Source organism: Ctenopharyngodon idella, chromosome 3 (assembly GCF_019924925.1).
Source record: "Ctenopharyngodon idella isolate HZGC_01 chromosome 3, HZGC01, whole genome shotgun sequence".
NCBI lineage: Eukaryota > Metazoa > Chordata > Actinopteri > Cypriniformes > Xenocyprididae > Ctenopharyngodon > Ctenopharyngodon idella.
The window spans coordinates 46,171,315-46,193,571 of NC_067222.1; the positions used below are offsets into that span (position 1 = coordinate 46,171,315).

General features: G+C 38.3%; 1 protein-coding gene and 1 pseudogene across 2 annotated transcripts; both read right to left on the reverse strand.

Moving 5' to 3' along the window:
* Positions 1-1,760: 1,760 nt before the first annotated feature.
* LOC127510144 (5-hydroxytryptamine receptor 3A-like) lies at positions 1,761-20,926 on the reverse strand. 2 transcript variants are annotated; one of them, XM_051889634.1, is made up of 10 exons: positions 20,256-20,926; positions 20,091-20,153; positions 19,792-19,925; positions 18,074-18,118; positions 17,233-17,339; positions 16,544-16,716; positions 16,297-16,421; positions 8,953-9,163; positions 6,788-6,943; positions 1,761-6,689 (listed from the first exon to the last, which is right to left on the reverse strand). In XM_051889634.1, exons 2-10 carry the CDS (start codon positions 20,143-20,145, stop codon positions 6,358-6,360), a joined length of 1,338 nt encoding a protein of 445 aa, XP_051745594.1. In that variant the 5' UTR covers positions 20,146-20,153; positions 20,256-20,926; the 3' UTR covers positions 1,761-6,357. The 2 variants fall into 2 exon arrangements, with proteins under 2 accessions (XP_051745594.1, XP_051745595.1); XM_051889635.1 differs by having other exon boundaries at positions 6,576-6,943.
* On the reverse strand, positions 9,296-12,701 carry LOC127510145 (uncharacterized; annotated as a pseudogene).
* Positions 20,927-22,257: the final 1,331 nt, after the last annotated feature.

Sequence of the window (22,257 nt, forward strand, 5' to 3'; positions counted from 1 at the left end):
AATAGACATCACCATGCTCAGCACCAGACTGACCAGACAGAAGCAGAAGTGATAATTTTTGGAGCAAAATACAGAGCAAACAATAATTTACCTGTGCATATAATTGTACATGAATAAAAAATAAATTGTACAATATTACTAATTCTACATTGTCACATCAGTGTCACATCACCTAACTGGGGTACTTCTTACAACATCGTGGTCAAGAACTCACCGTGCCTTCAACCTAGTCCAAATGAGGTGCGTAGACAAAAAATCCAAATAGTGAGTTTGAAGAAACACCACCTACATCTAGATGGTGCTGCTTGAACACATCCTCCGTGATGAACCCAGGTTCATAGGGTGTTTCGGGTCTTCGATCATCAGACACTCTCATCTGGGCAACCCAACCGGGGGTGATCAGTCCCCGGTTTGTGTCCAAGCAGCATGCTACCATAGCCACCGTGAGGCCTTTTCAGCGGCTTCATTGATGTTCCTGGTGGCTTTTCTCAGATGCAAACCTCTTATCCCAAGGAGCCTGAGTGTCCAGTGAAGAGACTGCCCTGGAAATCCCCTGCATCCCACCTCAATATGTTCACAGCGTGCCCTCCACCCATTTCCTCTGCAAGTCTCCACCAGCTTGAGCCCTCTTCTGCTCGTGGGCCTCCTCTATCCTTTCCTCCCAGGGAACTGTCAACTCCAGCAGCACCACTTGCTTTGAGGCAGCAGACGTTAAGACCAAGTCAGGCCTGAGTGACGTACTTGTTATCTGCTCTGGAAACTTTAGCTGTCTCCCAAGAGCCACTCTCAACTGCCAGTCACGACCCTTGGCTAGAAGTCCTGTCGGAACCTTGTGTTCTGCCTGAGGTGTCTCCCCTGCCGTGAGAAAGGCTATGTCATAACTTGTGGAGTGCTGGTGTTTACTCTGCTGGATTCCTGTGCTGATGGTATCAGCTACTGCCTTCAGCACCTGGTCATGGCACCACCTGTACCTCCCCTTGCCAGGCACAGTGGACATGCTGGAGTCTCTGCCAATCCCCAACTATGCAGGTTGGATGGACTTGGGAGAACATCATACACTGACTGAATCAAGAACTTGAGTCTTGCTGGTTCTGACTTCCAAAGTTCTGTCTAAGTGATCTTCTGGACAGATGCGTTCTCCCAATTTGTCCAAGCTCCTTGTTGGCACATGGCCACTGTCCTGCTATGGCATTCCTCCTCCACTTCTGCCTGGATCTTTCCCTGGATCAGCTGACCTCTCTGTTTGCCCTGAGCCTTGTCGTAGCGAGGTGTTGGTTGGCTACCCAGCCTTGCTTCTGCCTGTTCGACAGCCTCCTGTGCCCGCCACTTCCTTCCCGTTCTGACTGTGATGCCCGCGGAGAAGACTCTGTGGTCAGAGGAATGTCTATACAGCAGCACCTCCCTGGCTCTTGACGTCTCTCTTTGCCCTGAGCCTTGTCGTAGCGAGTTGTTGGGTGGCATACATATTTCAAGAGAGTCCACACACTCTACCAAAGAAAAAGTCATCAAGTGCGAAATAAAATCAATACTGAAAAAAGAGCAAACATTTCGGTCATGTGCCATGTGTGAAAAACTCAGTACCCCATGATTCATTTGCTTGTTTGAGTTACTGTTGTCTTTCTATCAGCTCGAACCAATCTGTTCATTTTCTCCTCTGACCTCTGACATCAACAAGGCATTTTCGCCCACAGAACTGCTACTCACTGGATATTTGCTTGTATAACCACCTTTAACAGCAATAACTTGAAGTAATCATTTTCTGTATGACAGTATCAGTCTTTCACTTCATTGTTGAGGAATTTTGGCCCATTCTTCTTTACAACGTTGTTTTATTTCTTTGAGGTTTGTGGGCATTTGTTTATGCACAGTCTCTGAAGGTCCTGCCACAGAATTTCAGCCTGGTCGAGGTCTGGACTTTGAGTGGACCATTGAAACAACTTGATTATTTTCTTTTCCAGCCATTCTGTTGTAGATTTGCTGGTGTTCTTAGGATCGTCCTGTTGCATGGCCTAATATCGGCCAAGCTTGAGCTGTTGAACAGATCGCCTCACATTTGACTCTATAATACTTTGGTATACAGCGGAGTTCATGGTCAACTCAATGACTGTGAGATGCCCAGGTCATGTGGCTACAAAACAAGCCCAAATCATCCCACCCCCACCAGCATGATGGACAGTTGGTATGAGGTGTTTGTGCTGATATGTTTGGTGTTCTATGGCCAAACATCTCCACTTTGGTCTTATCTGTCCAAAGGACTTTGTTACAGAAGTCTTGTGGTTTGTTCAGATGCAACTTCTCAAAGTAAGCCTTGCGACAATGTTCTTTTTAGAGGGAAGAAGCTTCCTCCTGGCAACCCTTCCAAACATGCCATACTTGACCTGTCTTTTTCTAATTGTACTGTCTTGAACTTTAACATTTGACATGTTAACAGAGGCCTGTAGGGTCTGAGGTGTAGTTCTTGGGTGTTTTGCAATTTCTCTAAGCATTATATGGTCTGATCTTGGGTGAATTTGCTGGGATGTCCACACATGGGAAGATTGGCAACTGTCTTGAATGTTTTCCACTTATGAATAATCTTCCTTACTGTAGAATAATACCCTTCCCAGATAGATGGCAGCAACAATTGCTTGTCTAAGATTATTGCTGATGTCTTTCCTCCTTGGTATTGTGTTAACACACATCTGAAGTCTCCAGATGCTCAAACTGCCAAAACTTGCTGATGACTGCTACTTACCCTCTTAATTCCTATTGAAGCAGTAAGGGTGTACTTAATTTTTCACACATAGCTCCTCCGTTTTGGCCTAGTTTTTGTTAAATAAACCATGGCACGGTGTGATATGTCATGTTGTTCATCTGAGGTTGTATTTACCTAATTTTAAGACCTGCCAGATTATTTTTTATTATGTCCTGATACTGTCAGGTTTTTGCAGGAGTGAGGACCCAGGTGCAGAGTGAGCAGTAAAGGGATTTTATTACCAATACTAAAGACAGGGCACAACAGGGAGATTAGGGTGTGAAACAGTCAAACAGCAGGGCAGGGCAGGCAACACGATGACAGGCAGGGAGGATGACCACTGAGAATCAGTCTAAGGTGACAACAGACTTGAGGACAGCTTGGGAAGCAGCACCAGGTGGGATGAAGGTGGGAAGAACCAGTCAGGAATACGAAGAACTCGAGACTTGATACTGATCTCTCAAGTAGTTCCAGTCTTGGCTGCCAGGCAGTCAAAAACAGTGGCCAGGCAAACTCAGAACACAGGGCAGAGGAGGGCAGGAACAGACACAAGACTCAATAGACAAGACACAAGACAAACAGGCAAGGCACAAGAGAGAGTTAATAAAATAAAACAAGAGGCAACAAATTCTGAAGCAGAGAACTAAGACTAGAGAAACAAAAGAAATAAAATAAAAATTATAAAAGTAAATGACTGAAACTAGCAAACACAAAATAAAGCAAGAGAACACCCTTGCAGGAAACTAAAATAAACAAAGTATTAGTTGACCAAATCAAAAACAAAAGATAAACCAAAAAATGAAGCTTTGGAGAACTAGAACAAAATAGAAATTAGAACTAAAACTAGAATTTATTGAGAAGGAAAATAATCAGACAAGGAAAGCTAAATATCACTGACTGACAAGATCTAAGAGGCACGTACGCACGCACGCACGCACGCACGCACGCACGCACGCACACACGCAATGAACGCAACAAACCAGCAAAGACATGAGGGAAGGAAGCACAATATAAAGGGACCAGAGCACACAAGGTTCAGGTGAGCACAATTAGTGAAACGAGGACTAGACAGGATTAAACAAGGGGGTGTGGTGACAGCAAACAAGGAGGCAGGACAAGAGGAGCACATGGTAAACACAAAGACAAAGCCATGTGCAGACACACAACACAAACGTAGAGACATGGAACAAAGACAACACAGACAAGGCCGCCAGGGCAGAACACTGACAGATACATAAAACCATAGAAATCAAAAGGGTGTACTTTCTTTTTCACATGACTGTATTCATTTAGCAGACTCTTTTATCCAAAGCAGCTTACAGATGAGGGACATTAGATGAGTAGAGCAGAGGTGAAAATGCAGAAACGAAGAGAAAGAGAAACTTAAAAAAAAAAAAAAAAAAAAATAGGAGTTTGTTAGGAGCTTTTTAATGATTGTGGACATTTTCAGTACTTTTTGTCATGTCTTCCCAAAAAAGAAGTTCATTTAAGTGTGCTTTTAGAATAACTCTTTAAACAAAAATGAGAGCATATACTTTCAGTCTACTTTTTATGGTACGCATATACTAACAAAATGATGCATATGTATACTTAAAAAGTCTCTTTGGAATATACTTGTAATTAAAAAAAAAATGCAGTGTATAATTAAATATTCTAAGTATGCTTGGCTTTAGTTGTGTTTACTCTTGGAATAGCTTAGAGTAAATAGCACACGGTACATTTTGCTATTAACCCACACAGAAACAAACATTTGGATACATTTAAATATGTTTATTATATTCCAAGGTGTGAGTATTGTAACAGACTGTATTCATACTGGCTTCTTTTAAAAGCCATTGCCAGAATAAATCATTTTAAATAATATAACAAAACATCATACATAGGACAAGCGGTTTGGAAAATAGATGAATTGATCACAAAACAAAAAGGCAAACGGAGCAAGTCTTGCTATATAATATAAAATCTTTGGTGTATATAGGAGTAAAATTCAAGTCTAAGTAAAGTATAAAAACAAATACCTAAACAGGTAATCTTATCATGGACCAACATATATATGTGTGTGTGTGTGTGTGTGTGTGTGTGTGTGTGTGTGTGTATGTGTGTATGTGTGTATGTGTATGTGTCACAAATGATTCTTTTATACCAGTAGCAGAGCAATGTCAAAGACTCTTGTCATGTGGCTGGCTTGGCAGTAGTATTAATCGTCAAATGTTCATGAATAATGCTGCTAAATGGTTAAAAGGCACCTAGTGGTGAGGGAAATCCTTGCGTAATTCCTGTTTATAGTTGTGTTTTGCTCTGTACCTGGACTGGGTTGTCCCTTTGTGACTGAATACAGTGCGGTTTAACAGTTGCCATGCAAACCTGACTTAATAACTCGTTGCAGCTAGCAGTGGATCAATTGCAGTAAGTCAACACTCACTGTTGTTGTGTAGTAGTCACATAAATCGAGAGAGACCACATCCAGGTAACGCACATGTCTCTTTATTTAAGCATTGCATGCCAAAACACTGTTTTCCCTTCCTCTTACATACATACCTATTCCCCACATAATACAATAACTCCCCCTAGTGGGCATTTACCAATCAACAGAGCATTATTACGTTTTTTTACACTTTGATTCGTACAACAACACGCACAGGCATTCGACGCATTAGCAGTTTTGAGCAATCTCTCACCATGAGTTACAACCCATATAAACATCTTTGTATTCTTTCATGCTAGAGTTGTACAAATGAGGGTACTTTCTAACCTCTTTGCACAATCTCTCATCTATGTTGGCCTCCATCGTCGCTGTAGCTTGCATGTGTTCCGGTCTGTTCTGTTGATGCAGTTTTTCTTAGACTACCTTGTGAATCGATGCCCCCAGGGCATGGTTGTCACCTTGTAGATAAACTAATTACTGCATAAAAATTAAATCCGCATGTGCGACCTGTGCATACAAATACGCACGGTTACAAAAATCCGGCGGTGCACGTACTCTTCTGATGACGAAATTCACGACACACGCACTTACGCTGACCCTCGCGTACATGTAAAAAAAGCAGTATACTTTAGGCTTTTGACTTCCTGATTCAAGCAACCTATTTCCTAGTTGAATTTTATGTGGTCACATAATGTTTCATACAATTCTTTTACATTTCATTTTACACCATATGCTAAATAAATAAAAGTCAACTCAACTGGCCTAAAACGTTATGATGATGAAAAATGGAAAGGTTTGAAATGCATGCAAAAATTTAATTTAACACTTAAATAATAATAATAATAATAATAATATTAATAAAGGCTCCAGCAACAACACACTACTAGGAGCCTTCTACCCCAAATCCCTTATTAACATATGACGACATATGGATTTTTAATGTCCAACATAAAAACAATAAAAGTAAATCTCCTAGTTATAGCCTTTATTAATGACACGGTTAATGAAATTCCTCAAATGTGTAAATGAATATGTACAATACAGTATATTATTAAAAAACTAAAAAATGCACAAAGGTTTAAAGACAATATAAAATCAAATTCTGTTTCATTGACATTACACACAGAAATGTTGTAGATCAAAATCACCTATGAGAGTTGTGCAAAAATCAAATCATAATATGTTCTTTAATAATTATTTAATAATTTTCATATTCTGTGCCATTGAAAAAATATAAAGCACCACCAATATAATAATAATTATTATCATCTTCCGTATCCCAGAAAACCTTCTTTTTTTCTTTGCACAAATCTGTTCTGGTGACAACGACAACAATGATGATATAAATGATGTCAATGAATAAAAAAAAACAGAAACAGATTTTGTCCAAGCGATCTACAAAGGCCACGTTGCTGTTTGCCACTTGCTCTTTTTGGTCAATGTTTTCCAAAAAGTTCACTATTTTTTGGAGGGAAGCCACCTCTGAAGGCAGATCACTAGACCTCGTTATTGCAATCACACCAGCATCTGCTAATGAAGATTTTTATATATATGCATGAACACACTACAAGTCTGTCTCAAGCTATTAACTCTTTATGTTTGCTGTATTTAGTATTCTAAATTCTTACCTTCATCCTGACCCAGACTGGCGGTTTTGGGGGGGGGTTTGAGGTTCTTTGAGCATTTACAAGGCAGGAATCTTTCATCTAATGTCAGATGTGTCAACACAATAGACATCACCATGCTCAGCACCAGATTGACCAGACAGAAGCAGAAGTGATAATCTTTGGAGCAAAATACAGAGCAAACAATAATTTACCTGTGCATTGCATAATTGTAGATGAATTAAAAAAATAAACTTCAATATTATAAATTATAAATCACATTTTGTCACATCGGTGCACAGCAAAATCCCCAGTGTTAAATTAACACCCCTCAGTGTTCATATGTGTCCACACTACAGAGTGTTAAAATAACACTGAAGCAAAAAAAAAAAGTGTTGAAGTTAATGAGATAAGTGATTAAATAAGTGATCTTTTCCTATTTAGCACCTAAACTTTGGAACAGTCTTCCTAGCATTGTTCGGGAAGCAGACACACTCTGTCAGTTTAAATCTAGAATAAAAACACATCTCTTTAACCTGGCATACACATAACACATTATCAATTTATATAATTCACATCTGTTAAAGGATTGTTTGGCTGCATAAACTAGGGCAGCCATATTAGTCTGTCTGTATCCCGTGGTTACCATAGTAAGCCAGATCCAATCCATATCCAGATCAGATGGTGGACCTGCACCTAGACACGACCAAAATGCAGCCCTGAATGCCGGCAGAGATTGTGTCTACTAGACAATCCCCTGTGAAGGCCTCGTTGACATGACAGCCATCGGCACAGATCCTCAGCAAAGACCACAAGAACCAGACAGGTCCTCCGCACACACCCTATGGCCAACTTTGGCTCCATATTAGCATGAAGAATGTGATCTTCAAGCAATAGGAATTGGATGAATATTTGAAAGCTACCAATTCCAATCTGACTTCTGACCTGTAATGCTGCCTGAATCATAATTATGCACTGTTCGCTGTTGGCCAGAGGAGAATTGGCCCCCTGGCTGAGCCTGGTTTCTCCCAAGGTTTTTTCCTCCATTCTGTCACCTGATGGAGTTTGGGTTCCTGTTTCCTGTTATCACTGTAAAGCTGCTTTGACACAAACTGCATTGTAAAAAAACGCTATATAAATAAAGGTGACTTGACTTGATGATTTAGCATTAGTGATGAACACCTGCTGTTATCAAGCAGAATCACTGAAGGAAAGAGGAACATAAAAATAAAAAAAAAGATGAGCAGAAACACAAGAACTGACTTCAGCCACAACCTTAGATGAAATCAACTGAAGATAAAAGACATTAAATCTCTCAAGATATCAGCAGATGATGATTAAACAACTCCACAAACAGCATTACCAGCTTCACTTATTACTAACCAGATTTACTTTATTTCTGTCTTACATCTACAGAAGTTCTTATTGAGAATTAACAGAGGTTTAGATGTTGTTTTATTTGAAGTCACCTTGATCATGATTAGTGTCACTAATTTAGTTTTTGTTTTAGTATTTAGTTTAATTATTCTTAAAAATTATTCTTGTCTTTCAGCCTTGTACTTTTTTATTTTGCTTAGCATATTTTAGTTATTTACTTTTAATTTGTATGTACTTGTATGTTCTCTTTATTGTTGTTTTAAGTAACTTGAGTCATTTATCTATTCTAACCATTTTCTCCTTTATTTTTTTCTGTTTTATATTGTTTATTATCTTGCCATCTCAGCCCGTTGTGTTGTTTCTGTTGTGATATTGTAGAGTTTGCAAGCGGTTCTATTGGCACCCATAAACACAAGAGCAGAAGAAGAAGAAGCGGAAGAATAATGATGCCTACGGATAATAAGAACGCTTAGCCCCTAATTATGCAGCAAAACTGTTTTAACAAAAAACAGTTATATTAAATTGTAATAATATTTCATAATATTACTGTTTTTACTGTATTTTAATAAATGTAGCCTTGCTGAGCAGAAGAGACTTCTTTCAAAAACAATAATACAATTTTTTTCACCGGTAGTGTATTGTTGGATGCAACTTTCATTTTATGCCGACTTTAAGTACGTTCAACACGACGTGCAAACCTTCGTAAAGTATGCGTAAAGGTTATTTCTGTTGTACTGCATCACAATATGACTGTAGCCCTGGGCTACACTGACAGGTGTGCAAGAGGCCTGTTTTTTTGTTCTTTCACTTACGCAGGATAGGGCTACATCGTCCACCACTGGACAGGTGATCATTGAGGATGAGGAGGAACATGGTGAAGCTCAGGACCAAGGTGACCTTAAGGTTGTTGCGTTCTCCTCCTTGAACTGGCAGAGCAAAGGTCACCAGGTCAGCCAGCATTATTAGAATACTGGGCAGGATCAGGGTCACAACAGCACTGAAAGGACTGATGGATAAAGAGACCTGTTAACAGATGACAGGGAAAGAATATGTACCAATTTAATATTCATGTCTTCTCTCTACACATACACAGATGAGCACCTACAAATATTTTGTGTCCTGAATTTAGAATAAGTAAATTTTAATAATCAAAATTTCCTCTGCAGACCAAAAACAACATGTTAGATTTTGCTGTATTTGGCTGAGCAGTCTTTTGGGGTGGCTCGCCAATGTTTTAGATTTCTCTAATACATAAAATAAGTGAGCTTGACCAGAGTTCTTGTGGGGAGGAGAATTTATTGAAGGTAGTAGTGTAGCACAGTTCTTCAGCAGCGATGTCAGCATGTCGGCCTTCAAAACATCTTAACCCAAAGTTCTGTCCGTGGGGCAGAACTTTATACCAGTGACTCAATACACAAGATTGAATACACAAAATGTGTGTGGGCCGTCTGGCCAACACCTATCAGTTCAGACACAGTATCAACTGATTGCATCTTGAGGCACAGTGATAAATGAAAATGCATCCAGCTGAAGTTAACTGAAATATACATAATCTTTCAATCCCCCCTTTGATCATTTTTGATCATAAAACAAACTTTCATAAATCATGTATACCGCATGCTGCATACAGGTTCCATTACTTAAGATAATGACAGAATAAGTGTTCATGATGAAGTCTGCATTCTCTTGAATGCTTGAGTCCTTTCTTATTTTGACATTGTGATCCTGAGGAAGTGGCGGATAGTGTTGTGTTCTGCGGACGTTTAGGCATGTCCAGCTAGGTGGCTAGTGCAGTGCGATCTAGGCATTGGATGTCTTTGGTCACCCTCCGGAACGCTGGAACACCTGCAATCACACAAAAGAGAAAAGGGGAACATATCTTGCCAATGAAAAGATTTTAATCAAATAATTCCTAACTGCTCCTAAAACTATCCCTATTTAATATTGGCAGGACACTACTGTGTTTATCAGTGGCTGTATGTTTATGTCTTCGTCCTCAGGCGACAAGCTAGAGCCTAAAAACCCTAGTCCCGCCATATCTGGATAAACGCTACTGCCATCTATCCCTCGTCTTTAGGCAGATGTTTCAAATCCCACTGGCTCATGTCGATCAACTTTTCTTTTCTTTGCACCTTAACTGCTCCATCAGCTACCAAGAGATCCTGACGTGGGCTTTTCCACCTGGATTCTCACAGTGACCTCTGAGTTTTTTTAATTGTTATTATACCATGGCCCCCCTTTGGAGGTGTCAAAACTTTATCCTTGGCATTGTGTACTGCCAGGCTGAGTCTTTCATCAGTTTGGACAAGGCTGTCAGATTATTATTGGGCATGGGCTGGCCTGTGACATGTTCAGAGAAGCATAGTCCTGTTTTCCTGTGGTCATCCTCACTGCATTGGTTGTCTTCATGCAGTTCAACACCATTTTCCATCAGTGATGTTTTTTCTTCTTTGTGCACTTCATTCTGCATCTGTTTACTGTCTGGTTGTTCTTGCTCAAGTTGTCTTAATGCCGCTGTATGTGCACCTCTCTCCTTTACAGCTTGTTTAGCAGCACCGTCTACTAGGACATCATCTTTGGTTTCAGTTGTTGGATGAGAACTCACTAGTTGGTGCTGCAGAGAGAGGTTCTTCAGTTTTCATGCGGCTCAAAAGCTTTTAGCAGAGTCTGTTTTTGCTTGTCTGTCATCTGCTGAAACCTCTTTAACAGGTTGTCCTCATCATCGCTTTGATGTATTAAAATCAGCTTGCAATCACGAACCCAGTGTCCTTCCTCGTTGCAGTACCTGCATCTTCCTTGACTTTTTGCTTTTGGGTATCTCGCATATTCACTTTCTTCATACCCCATTGTCCTGTTGTTGTATGACAAGGTTTTGGTTTGCAAAGCTCTGAGATTGATTTCCTGTGTTCTCTCAATCTTTGCTGACCATTCAACAATCTGCATGAATGCTGTTCCAGTGCTGTCCCAGTCATCATACCTGATTTTAAGGGCTTTAGAAATCTCAGGTTTCAGTCCATTTGCAAATGCGGTTTTAAGAGGCATGCCAGTCTCTTTACCGAGATCTTCATTGTTGTACACACTGGCATATTCCAACCAAATTTGTATGAAGCATTCTTCATACTCAGCAACACATTCTCCTGTCTTCTGCATGCATGAGGTAATTTTAGCCCAATTAACCTTTGCAGGTTTCAGTTCAAACAAGAATGTTCGTACAGCTTCCCATCCAGCCTCAATGTTCGCTTGAGACTCACCAGTCCTTCTTTCAACAATTTCTTTTATTCTCTTTTGGTCATTGTCCCTTAAGTTCACATTAACAATCATCACTCCGTCTAGTGGATGTAAATTGTAGATTTTCTGCAAACGCTGAAGAAATTGTCAAGCTTTCTGTGGTTGTTTGTACACATCTGGCAAATCTTTTGACCATTAGTCAACTTGCTCTGGAGTAGCTGGCTCGTATGTCCTATGCGGAACATATTTCTTTACCACTTTTGTTACAGTGCGAGTTCGTCGTTCACCATTTTCCTCATACTCCTCCTCATTGTCAATTTCAACTTCAGTCCTTCTGTTTTTGACAATTACAGGAGCAAGTCTAACCTTCAAGTTATCCTTTATGATATCAGCATATGTGTTGACATCGCTGTCAGAGTTCATTGTGGAACTGCTGTCACTTTCTCCAAGCAGATAAAAATCTTGTTGATCCTCATTCTTTTGGAGATCACTAAATGGACAGAGAAACTCTTGTTCTGCTTTGCTGCTAGATCTTATGGAATGACTCTTTTGTCCAGAACAGTCTTTTGATTCCAATCATTTGAAAGCAAATTTAACAACTTGGCCTTCTCATTTAGTAGTCTTTGTCCTTCTTTTCGTTCTGCAATTGTTCACCATGAAATGAGGTAAACTCTGGGTTTTCTGTTTCAGAATGGGAGGTATCTCAAACCCAAGAAAGCAGGGTAAGTCAAGCCAGTTTCTGAAAGAGAGGTAACTTATACCCAGAGTCAGTTACCATGATAACTTACTCTGTGAACCTAACCTGGTTGGGAGCAGGTTTTCTTCGGTAACCCCAGAGTTTCTTTTGGTCTCCTCCCCCTTTTTAAAGCGGGGAATCTAAATGAAGTGCATTTTACTTAAGTAAAATGATTTGCCAGTGGAGTAATAAAAATAATCTTAATGCAAATGGAAAACTATTTCTATTTAGTTTCTATTTACACTAATAGCGCAAGTGATTAACCGTCTTCAGTGGTGTAGGCAGTAGTGCATGAACTAGCTTGTGATGTGATTGACCCGGGTTCGAGTCTGCCTTTTGCTGAGCTCACTCTTCTCTCTTTTCCCATCACATATCACATCAGAGAGGCATTTATTTTCAATAAAAATTAAGAAAATGTTCTAAAAGTGGAAGTAAAGTGCCTAACGAGTGTTTAATAATAATAAAAATATTTATAATTTTAATAAATATAATCCTTTATACTGTATGTTATTATTGCATCCTGTTAATGTACAACAACTGAGGTGCAAATAGCATGTATGCCAATATAAAGTATAAATAGCATCTAACAACTATTTACACTTATTGTAAAGAACTGCTACTTTTACATGGTAAATAGAATATATCGCTATTGGCGGATAATTTGAAAAAAGAAAAGAAAAATGCACTTAAATTATTTATTTATTTATTTATTTATTTATTTATTTATTTATTTATTTTATTTTTGCCCGTGGGATACAATGAAAATGAATATTAGTTCAATAACTTACCATTCTGTCAGTTGTCACCTCTGATATTATATCAGTGATAAGAATTAAACTTGCATTAACTCAGAAGTATGCAGACGTCTTTTTGTTGGGTGCTGTTGCCATGGTGAATTGTAATATCCAAGCTCCATTGATCATGGCTTTTCAAAGTCATGGTGCACACGCTTAACTCAGAGTCAACCTACTCAGAGTTGATTGAACTAACACAATTCAACTGTTCTGAAACCAAAAACTCAGAGTTTCCCATCTCAGGGTAAGTCAAGAGTTGTTTAAACCTCCTTATTGAAATGGGCCCCAGGTGCGTGAGCTGGCACGGAGGTCAGCCAGAGGTCATTGAGGGTATTCTAGTGGGGTACAATGGCATGAACTGGAGCTCCACCCATACTCCCACCACTGAGGGTATTCTGTGCCCGATCCCCATAAAAGGGTATGATGAATTGGATTATGTCATATCTCAAGGTCTCCATTTTCCGCTGGTCCCCTCCAATCTACAGTCTCCTCCTTTCCTGTGGTCCCATCCACTCTCTAGTCTCCTTCGTAGCCACTGGTTCCGCCAAGCTCCAAGTCTCCTTCATTGCTGATGGTCCCACCCAGTCTACCTCTCCCTCCTCCTCTGCCAATGCCATCCAGTTCCTCTGCCTCTACTCCACTGGCTCCCTTCAGCCTCTTGGCTCGTCCTTTGGTGGCACCACCCACCTGCTCGGATCCACCTTGGGTTTTCTGGTCTCTAGCTGGGCCTTGGTGCGTGGATCCCCTGGTTCTGCCTCGAGCCTCCGAGCCTGTTACTCCACCTCGGCCCGTTGACCAGTCGGCTCCATTATGGCTTCTCACTCCCGTGACTCCACCTGGGACAGTTGTTCTTCCAGCTCCACCTGGCTCCCTCGTGCCTTCGGCTCTGCCTTGGCCAGTCGTCGCTCTACTCTGCCACAGACTTCCAAGCCTTTGGCTATACCTCATCGCTCCTTCAGCTCCATCGGGCTCCTCCTCTGTCCTCACTCCCACCAGCTGTGCCTCGGTCCTCTGGCACCCTGGCTCCACCTTGGACACTCATCACCGCTTTAGCCTCCTGGTCCTCCAGTGTCACCCAATCTTTTCATTTACTGGGTTCCACCTTGGTCTCCACCACTGTTGGTCGGGTTTTTAGTTCAGACTTGTTATGGCGCGAGGATGTGCCTTCCGGGAGGGGGAGGTACCGTAATGGTCCTGTTCTGTTTTGAATTTGTTTACTCTTTTCCAATTGCTTAATATGATAGTCACTTCTCTTCTGAGTTTGATTATTTAAAAGAGTTATTACCACATTTACCCCAAAAAAGTAGCAGAGTAGACCAATCAGAGCACAGTAGACCAATCACGACAGACTGGGCCATCTGGCCATGAAATCTGCATAGTGTGTTCATATATTACACAATACACACATGAGCACACTGAACAACAAGTTGTCAATGTAGTGACTTCACTCTCTTGATTATTTTAATAATAAAATTATTTCTGCACTATTTACGCCATTTTGTACTTTACTGTCAGTGGTGTCTTCACCCTAAAATATGAAGTCATAGATGCAGGCAGGTTGAAATTGAGATTGTACCCTTTTAAAGGTTCTTTATTGTCATTTATGGTTCCATAAAGAACCTTTAACACCCATGGAATCTTTCCATTCCACAAAAGGTTCTTTATATATAGTGGAAAAATGTTATTCTGATTATTAAAATGTTCTTCACAATAAGGAGAAAAATGGTTCTTTTAAAAGATGATCACTCAAAGGTTCTTAAAGGAACCAAAAATTGTTATTTTATGGCATTGTTTTATAAATGGTTTTATTATTAACTTATTTCAGCATTATTGCAGGTTCACTGAAGAACACTGAATTATTTTGATGATTACAATAAAACATCAATACAAACTCTTGGTCTAAAATAAACCATTTAAAGTAGACCATAAAAGAATAATAATAATATATTAAATAAAAAACAATTACAAATCTAACATCAAACAATCCCATATTACAAAAAATATTTTCATTAAATCCACAATCATTAAGAAGTCTTTGCTGAGAATCTGACTAATTTGCATCTGACCAATCAGAACAGAGTAGACCAATCCGAGCACAGTAGACCAATCATGACAGACTGGGCTATCTGACCAATCAGAGCAGAGTTGTCTAATCACAACAGACTGGGCCCTCTGACAAATCAGAGCAGAGTAGACCAATCAGAGCACAGTAGACCAATCACAACAGACTGGGCCATCTGACCAAACAGAGCAGAGGATGCTCTCAGAAAGGAGGGGTTTAAAGAGACTGATTCCTTTATCGAACCGCTTATGATACTGTGAGAAAAGAGCTAATGCTGCACTGATAAGAAAATTTAACTGTTTTTGACCTTGCTGTAAACCTACTGTATGAGACCTCCAAAATTAGGAGCCTTTAAAATAGCATAATAAGCATAATTTAATTCACTCCCGTTCTTAAGAGTGGTAGACATTCCTAAAACTTTGCAATGTGTACATGCCCTAAGACCAAATTTATGAGTTAAGACAGTAAATAAGGTCTTTCATGTCATGTTGCCTTTAAGAGTAGGTACACACCAAACCGACGCCAAAGAACTAGCACTGATAAAAGCTGACTGTGAAAAAAACTGCACGTGAAGGAGACCGCTGTCTATTTTCCTCATATATATTTGTCTACATTCGTCATTCAGAAAGGGAGACCAGCACTGCAGGTTGCAGATGCACAAACCGTAAACAAATCAACGTGTGCTTACTGTTTTGAATATCATACATGCTGATCACTTTCTATATTCCACTCGGCTCACATTAATATTAAACATTCGCCCAGGAACACTCAGGTACATGATGTAAAATTAGAACAGCCTTCTGTCTGTACCGCCATGACTCGTTTGGTCACGGTTTTGCTATTATTCTTGCACTTCGACTTGTTCACTAAACTGAACAGCCAATCAGAGTTCTCTCTCTTGCCCGACGCCGATTCTACATGCTGAAAAAAACCTGGCTGCGTCCGACTAGAGCAAACGGTGCAGAACACACCTGAAAAACTTAACGCTTAAAAACGGTCCGACGTTGCCCGACGGACAATCGTCGGCTTGGTGTGTCCCGGGCTTAAGAGTTTTAAGGTAATCCTGACATCTATACACTAGGGCCCGGTTTCACAGACAGTGTTTAGATTAAGCCATGATTAGGTTCAATTAGGACATTTAAGTAGCTTATTTAAACATACCTTAGGAAAAAAAACATGAATCTTGAGACAAAACAAATGGCACTGACATATTTTAAGATATGTCAGGGCAAGTTGTTTTCAGTTAAAACAGCTCAAACATGCATTTTAGTCTGGCTTAAGCCTTGTCTGTGAACCCGGGCATAGAAGTAAGAATCAGAATGAAGTCAGTAGTTACCGAGAGATATCTGCGGTTTTGAAATGTTTCATCTTGTTCTACTGTCACGCTCACAGTCTCCCACTCTCCTTGAATGCCTCCAACATTAGATATGTTAGTAGGTTGGGTGAGATTAAGCTCACAAACTAGATCAACACAAACAAAAGAATGTTTAGCAGTTATTCAGATATCTTTTACATGTTGTCCCTATAAATTCTGGAAGAATGTCCCTGGTTAAGAACAAATGATCAGTTTTCTGTCAACTTACAGCTTTGGTTCCATCCATTGATGGCCACAGAACATTTTCCTTTCACAAAGGGGTAGCTGAAAAGGTTGATATCATTACAGCTCACTGCTATGAACAAGATCACAGCATAGTCCACAGTTCCATTCCTCGTCACCTGTACATCATTAGTGTACGGCTTCACGGTTACATCTATCCTGAATGCATAAAGAGAAAGAATGTGACATTCACCCAAGCTGGGAACCAGTCATGAGTCCTATGTTGTCATGTTTAGCTTCACTTCATTTTTTCACCCCTAAGTAAACTTTAACAAAATTCTTATTAATATTTTTATTTATATTATTTGTATTATTATTATTATTTCAGTCAATTGTAATTATTATTATTTATATATTGTGTCAGTAAAATAAAAGAGATTCAATAAAAGAGATTCACCTGAATGTTACATTTATTTTATGACTTCTATACAGGCATATGAATATTTACATATTTAATATTTTAATTGAAGATATGTAATAATAGCAACACTATTCAAATTTAATGATTTTACTCAACGAGTCTATAGGCTTTAATGAATGTGACCACAAATCATTTACAAAAAACTTACCAAATACAATCTCACAGATTAATATTTTCAAGAGAAACAAAACTAGATTAGTTAGCCTCATCTCACAAATCTCACAAATGTTGATCTGAGCTCTGAGGTCACTTACGCATTGTCCAAAACTAACTCAGGAGTCCAGATTTTGTCAACCGGTAACATAACGGCTTTAGCATTAGATATTGTGTCATTCCACTCTAGTTCTTGATCAGTCCACATCTATGGAGAGAAAATATAAACTTTACACACTTTATTTCAATGGTCCACTTTAGACTGACTATAAGTAACTTTACAACTACATGTCAACTAACTCTCAGTAGAGTTTTGGGAGAATTCATTCAAATTAGCTTGCAAAGGTAAAGTTTATCAGATTCTTAAATATTTGTCATAAATATATACATAAGGTATGCATAAGAGACATATGATTATAAGAGAATAAGTTATTTATTTATTTATTTTGTAGGGTCTGAAATGGTTCTTCAACACAGGATCTCATTGTTGTTCCTCATCTTTTCATGTCCGATTGGTAATCTACTTCTATACACTTATATAGACTGTCTGCTTAATATGCTTAATATCTGCTAACACTTTATTTTGATGCTCCATAACCAGACATTCAACTGACTTTAAGTAACTTTGCAACTACATGTCAACTTATGCTACTGACCCAAACCTAACACCTACTGTAACAGTCTACTAATACTCTAATTAGAGTTAGTTGACATGTTGTTGCAAAGTACTTATAGTCAATAGAATGTCTTGGACCATCAAAATAAAGTGTAACCAAATATACTTATAATATACTTCACTGAGGTAACATTTTGCACTGTAAAATCAATTAATTGTGAACATTTGGTAGAAGTTCATGTGCTGCTTTATGAGTTTTTATAGAAGATACAGGTGTTTTTTTTTTTCCTTTTGAAAGTGAACATCATAAATGTATCAATACTTACCATGTTTACCTTGACACGGCTGCTCATTTGCATGTTTTTCGTATCCTAAACATGGTGACAGAATTATAAGTTTTGTGCATGTGAAAATTATTACATTGAAAAAAATAGTATAGTAAGATTTACTTCAAATTTATGTTAATGTTAATTGTATAATAAGTAAAATCTACTTTTTATGTCATATGGAACAAAAGCAAGTAATTCTTAAAGCGTTTGAGTTTACTTTATTTCGATGGTCCACTTTAGACATTCTACTAACTATAAGTAAATCTGCAACTACAGTTGCAAGAAGAAGTATGTGAACCACTTGCAGAATCTGTGAAAATGTGAATAATTTTAACAAAATAAGAGAGATCATACAAAATGCATGTTATTTTTTATTTAGTACTATCCTGAGTAAGATATTTTACATAAAATATGTTTACATATAATCCACAAGACAAAAAAATAGCTGAATTTATTTAAATAACCCAGTTCAAAAGTTTGTGAACCATTGATTCTTAATTCTGTGTGTGGTTACCTGGATGATCTACGACTGTTTTTTTGTTTTGTTGTTCAAAAGTCCCTTGTTTGTTCTGAGCAGTTAAACTGAGCTCTGTTCTTCAGAAAAATACTCCAGGTCTTCAGTTTTCAAGCATTATTTGCATATTTGAACCCTTTCCAGCAGTGACTGTATGATTTTGAGATCCATCTTTTCACACTGAGGACAATTGAGGGACTCAAATACAAGTATTTAAAATGTTTCAAACATTCAATGATGCTCCAGAAGGAAACACAATGCATTAAGAGCCGGGGGTGAAAACTTTTTGAATCTGAAGATCAAGGTAAATTGTACTTATTTGTCTTCCGGGAAACATGCAAGTATCTTCTGTTGCTTCCGAAGGGCAGTACTAAATGAAAAAAATTGATATTTAAACGAAATAAGAAAAATTTGGACGTCTTCATCCTGTTCAAAAGTTTTCACCCCCCAACTCTTAATGCATTGTGTTTCCTTCTGGAGCATCAGTGAATGTTTGAACCTTTTTTAATAGTTGTGTTTGAGTCCCTCAGTTGTCCTCAGTGTGAAAAGACGGATCTCAAAATCATACAGTCACTGCTGCAAAGGGTTCAAATATGCAAAAAATGCTGGAAAACTGAAGAATCTGCAGGACCTGGAGATTTTTTCTGAAGAACAGAGCTCCGTTTAACTGCTCAGAACAAACAAGGGACTCATGAACTACCATCACACAACAAAAAAACAGTCGTAGATCATCCAGGTAACCTACACACAGTATTCAGAATCAATGGTTCACAAACTTTTGAATGGGCTAATTTTAATAAATTCAGCTATTTTTTTGTCTTATGGATTATATGTAAACATTTTTTATGTAAAATATCTTACTCAGGACAGTACTAAATAAAAAATAACATGCATTTTGTATGATCTCTCTTATTTTGTTAAAATTTTTCACATTTTCACAGATTCTGCAAGTGGTTCACATACTTTTTCTTGCAACTGTACATGTCAATTAACTCTTAGAGTATTTGACTGTTAGGTTAAGGTTAGGTTAGGGTTCAGGTTAGTAAAATAAGTTGACATGTGTTGCAAAGTTATAGTTAGTAGAATGTCTAAAGTGGACCATTGAAATAAAGTGTTGAAATATATATATTGTTAACAGCAGTTATGTCGAGCATGAAAAAAGACAGAAATTATAAAATGGTAAAAACACTCTAATACTTACAAAAGACAGTGTCTCATATTGCATCGAAGTGATGGTTACATTGACAGTACAGTTATTAGCCTGTGGTGCACTCTTCATTTTTTTAGCAATTAGTATATTTGCCAGACATCGACTGTTACATGAATCTGTCAACACTGTTGGAGCAGATAAACATGTTAGAAACATTACTTTTAAATTAAAAGGCATTGCAGAAGTCAACAAAACATTTGAGAATCCTTAATATTTTTCGAAGAATTGTAAAATTTTAACCAACCACATAATGTCAAAATTACAATAGAAAGTGTATAGAAGTAGATTACCAATCGGACATGAAAAGATGAGGAACAACAATGAGATCCTGTGTTGAAGAACCATTTCAGACCCTACAAAATAAATAAATAAATAACTTATTCTCTTATAATCAAATGTCTCTTATGCATACCTATATATTTATGACAAATATTTAAGAATCTGATAAACTTTACCTTTGCAAGCTAATTTGAATGAATTCTCCCAAAACTTCAGCTGTCACCTTATGTAGTCTACATGAACAAGCATCAGTCGGCTTTTTAAAGGCTAGGAGCTCTTTGAATATACTACGTCAAAGTACAGAAAAACAAATAAAATTGAGCTAGCTCATATTAAATTTCATCCCATGCACATTGTGTGTAAACTTTAGATTTTGAGATTCTGATAAGCCTCTGAATGGGCTTCAAGGCTATGAGTACAAAAGCAGTTTGCAGTGCAGCGTCAACTACCTCCAGGCCCTTCATTTGCCTCAAAGCCAAACAGAACCTCAATCTATAAGCCGCTTCATAAAGCAAAACACATGCAGCATATGCAGAAGAGTCTGTAATCCTTATCTAAGCCTGGTTTCTCCCAAGGTTTTTTTCTCCATTTAAACACCTATTTGCCACTTGTCTGCCACCTGATGTCACCTGATGGAGTTTGGGTTCCTTGCCGCTGTCGCCTTTGGCTTGCTTAGTTGGGGACACTTGACATTTGATATTCAACAGTGCTTTGATCTGCCTGCATTGACACTATTCTTTTAAGAGCTGCTGTGCAGCCAAATAATGTACCAGTTATCAATGTAAAGCTGCTTTGACACAATCTACATTGTAAAAAGCGCTATATAAATAAAGGTGACTTGACTTGACTTGACTATCTGCAAGCTCTTTGTTTCCCTGAGGTTTTACATGTGCCTTACGGTAACAAAGACTATAATCACTGAGCCATACTTGTATATATACACAACTGTTTTTAAAAGTAAAAAAATTAATTAGCTGAAGATGCTTTAATTGCCTGATGAACCATGTTACGTAGATTACATGTAGTGCAGTCTACAGGAATTAATGCAGGACAAATGAGTAGTACATTAGCTAATCAGTTAATAATCTACTTAATATCATTTTGATGACTTGAGTAAGTAACACTTACAGTGGATTCAGAAGCCACATATATGATATTTCTGCTTCATTTCAGTGAAGTCTTGTGATTCTTTAGAGGTTAATATTATAGCACACAAATTATTAATGCAAATGTGTTGAAACATTGTGTATAAGCAATAGCTAATCTATGTCCACATGAAGTATGGTCAACTTTGCACACTTCAGGTTAATGCATGCAGGCTATATTTAAAATAAATAACAACCTTTTGCAAATTTGTGCAGTTTAATTTTAGACATATTCTTAATCTTAATTTTTACCACATCAATGTCTCATAGGTCAATGCTGGTAGTTTCAGGTCTCTGTTAAAGGAATATTTCACCTAAAATTAAAGTTCTGTCATCCCTCATGTTGTTCCAAACCAGTGCAAAAGGAGATGTTATCCCTATTCATTATAACTGCAAGGAAAAAAATTCTTTAAAAAATTCTCGGTTTGCATTTCCAAATGAATGTCATAAGTTTGGAATGACATAAGGGTGAGTAAATCATGCTTTTACAGCAAATGCTGACCATATCAAAATCCAGCAGCTGCAGTTTCCTGAGGCCTTCCATCAAACAGAACAGGTTCACAGGAAAGAACATAACAGGTGATTGACATTTGCTAACTCTTTTCCTGTGTGTGGTGATAATGAAAGGGAACAATAGTGCATTTAATCTTGTTATGATAGCTGCTTGGAGAACAATAGTTAGTCTCAGATTACACAGCCTCACTACTTTCCTGGGTAAGAAAACATACCCATCATTGGAGAGTTGTGTAAATTAGATTTTGCCTCAAGCATGTTCTGTCCAGAGCGTTTCATGTCAGCTTAATGATATACATGCAATGAAATGATGGTTAAATGGTAAATTTATATATATATATATACACATGTCCTCAGTTTATTGAAATGAGTTCATTTAGAGCGAGAGAAAAATCAAACAAAGAAGCTTTCTACACCCACAATTAGGCTAATTACACAATTACTTCCCACAGCCCACCAGAAACCACTGTAGGATAGACAACGATAAGCCATAATAGCTCACAAGTAAGTGGAAATGTGG

Excerpts from the sequence above, each read along its gene's own strand:
- LOC127510144 (XM_051889634.1), bottom strand. The coding sequence starts at position 20,145 with ATGGTTCTTCAACACAGGATCTCATTGTTGTTCCTCATCTTTTCATGT. Across the intron at positions 19,926-20,090 it reads CATCTTTTCATGTCCGATTG|TGTTGACAGATTCATGTAAC; the intron begins GTAATCTACTTC and ends CTGCTCCAACAG. Across the intron at positions 16,422-16,543 it reads CAATGGATGGAACCAAAGCT|TTTGTGAGCTTAATCTCACC; the intron begins GTAAGTTGACAG and ends GTGTTGATCTAG.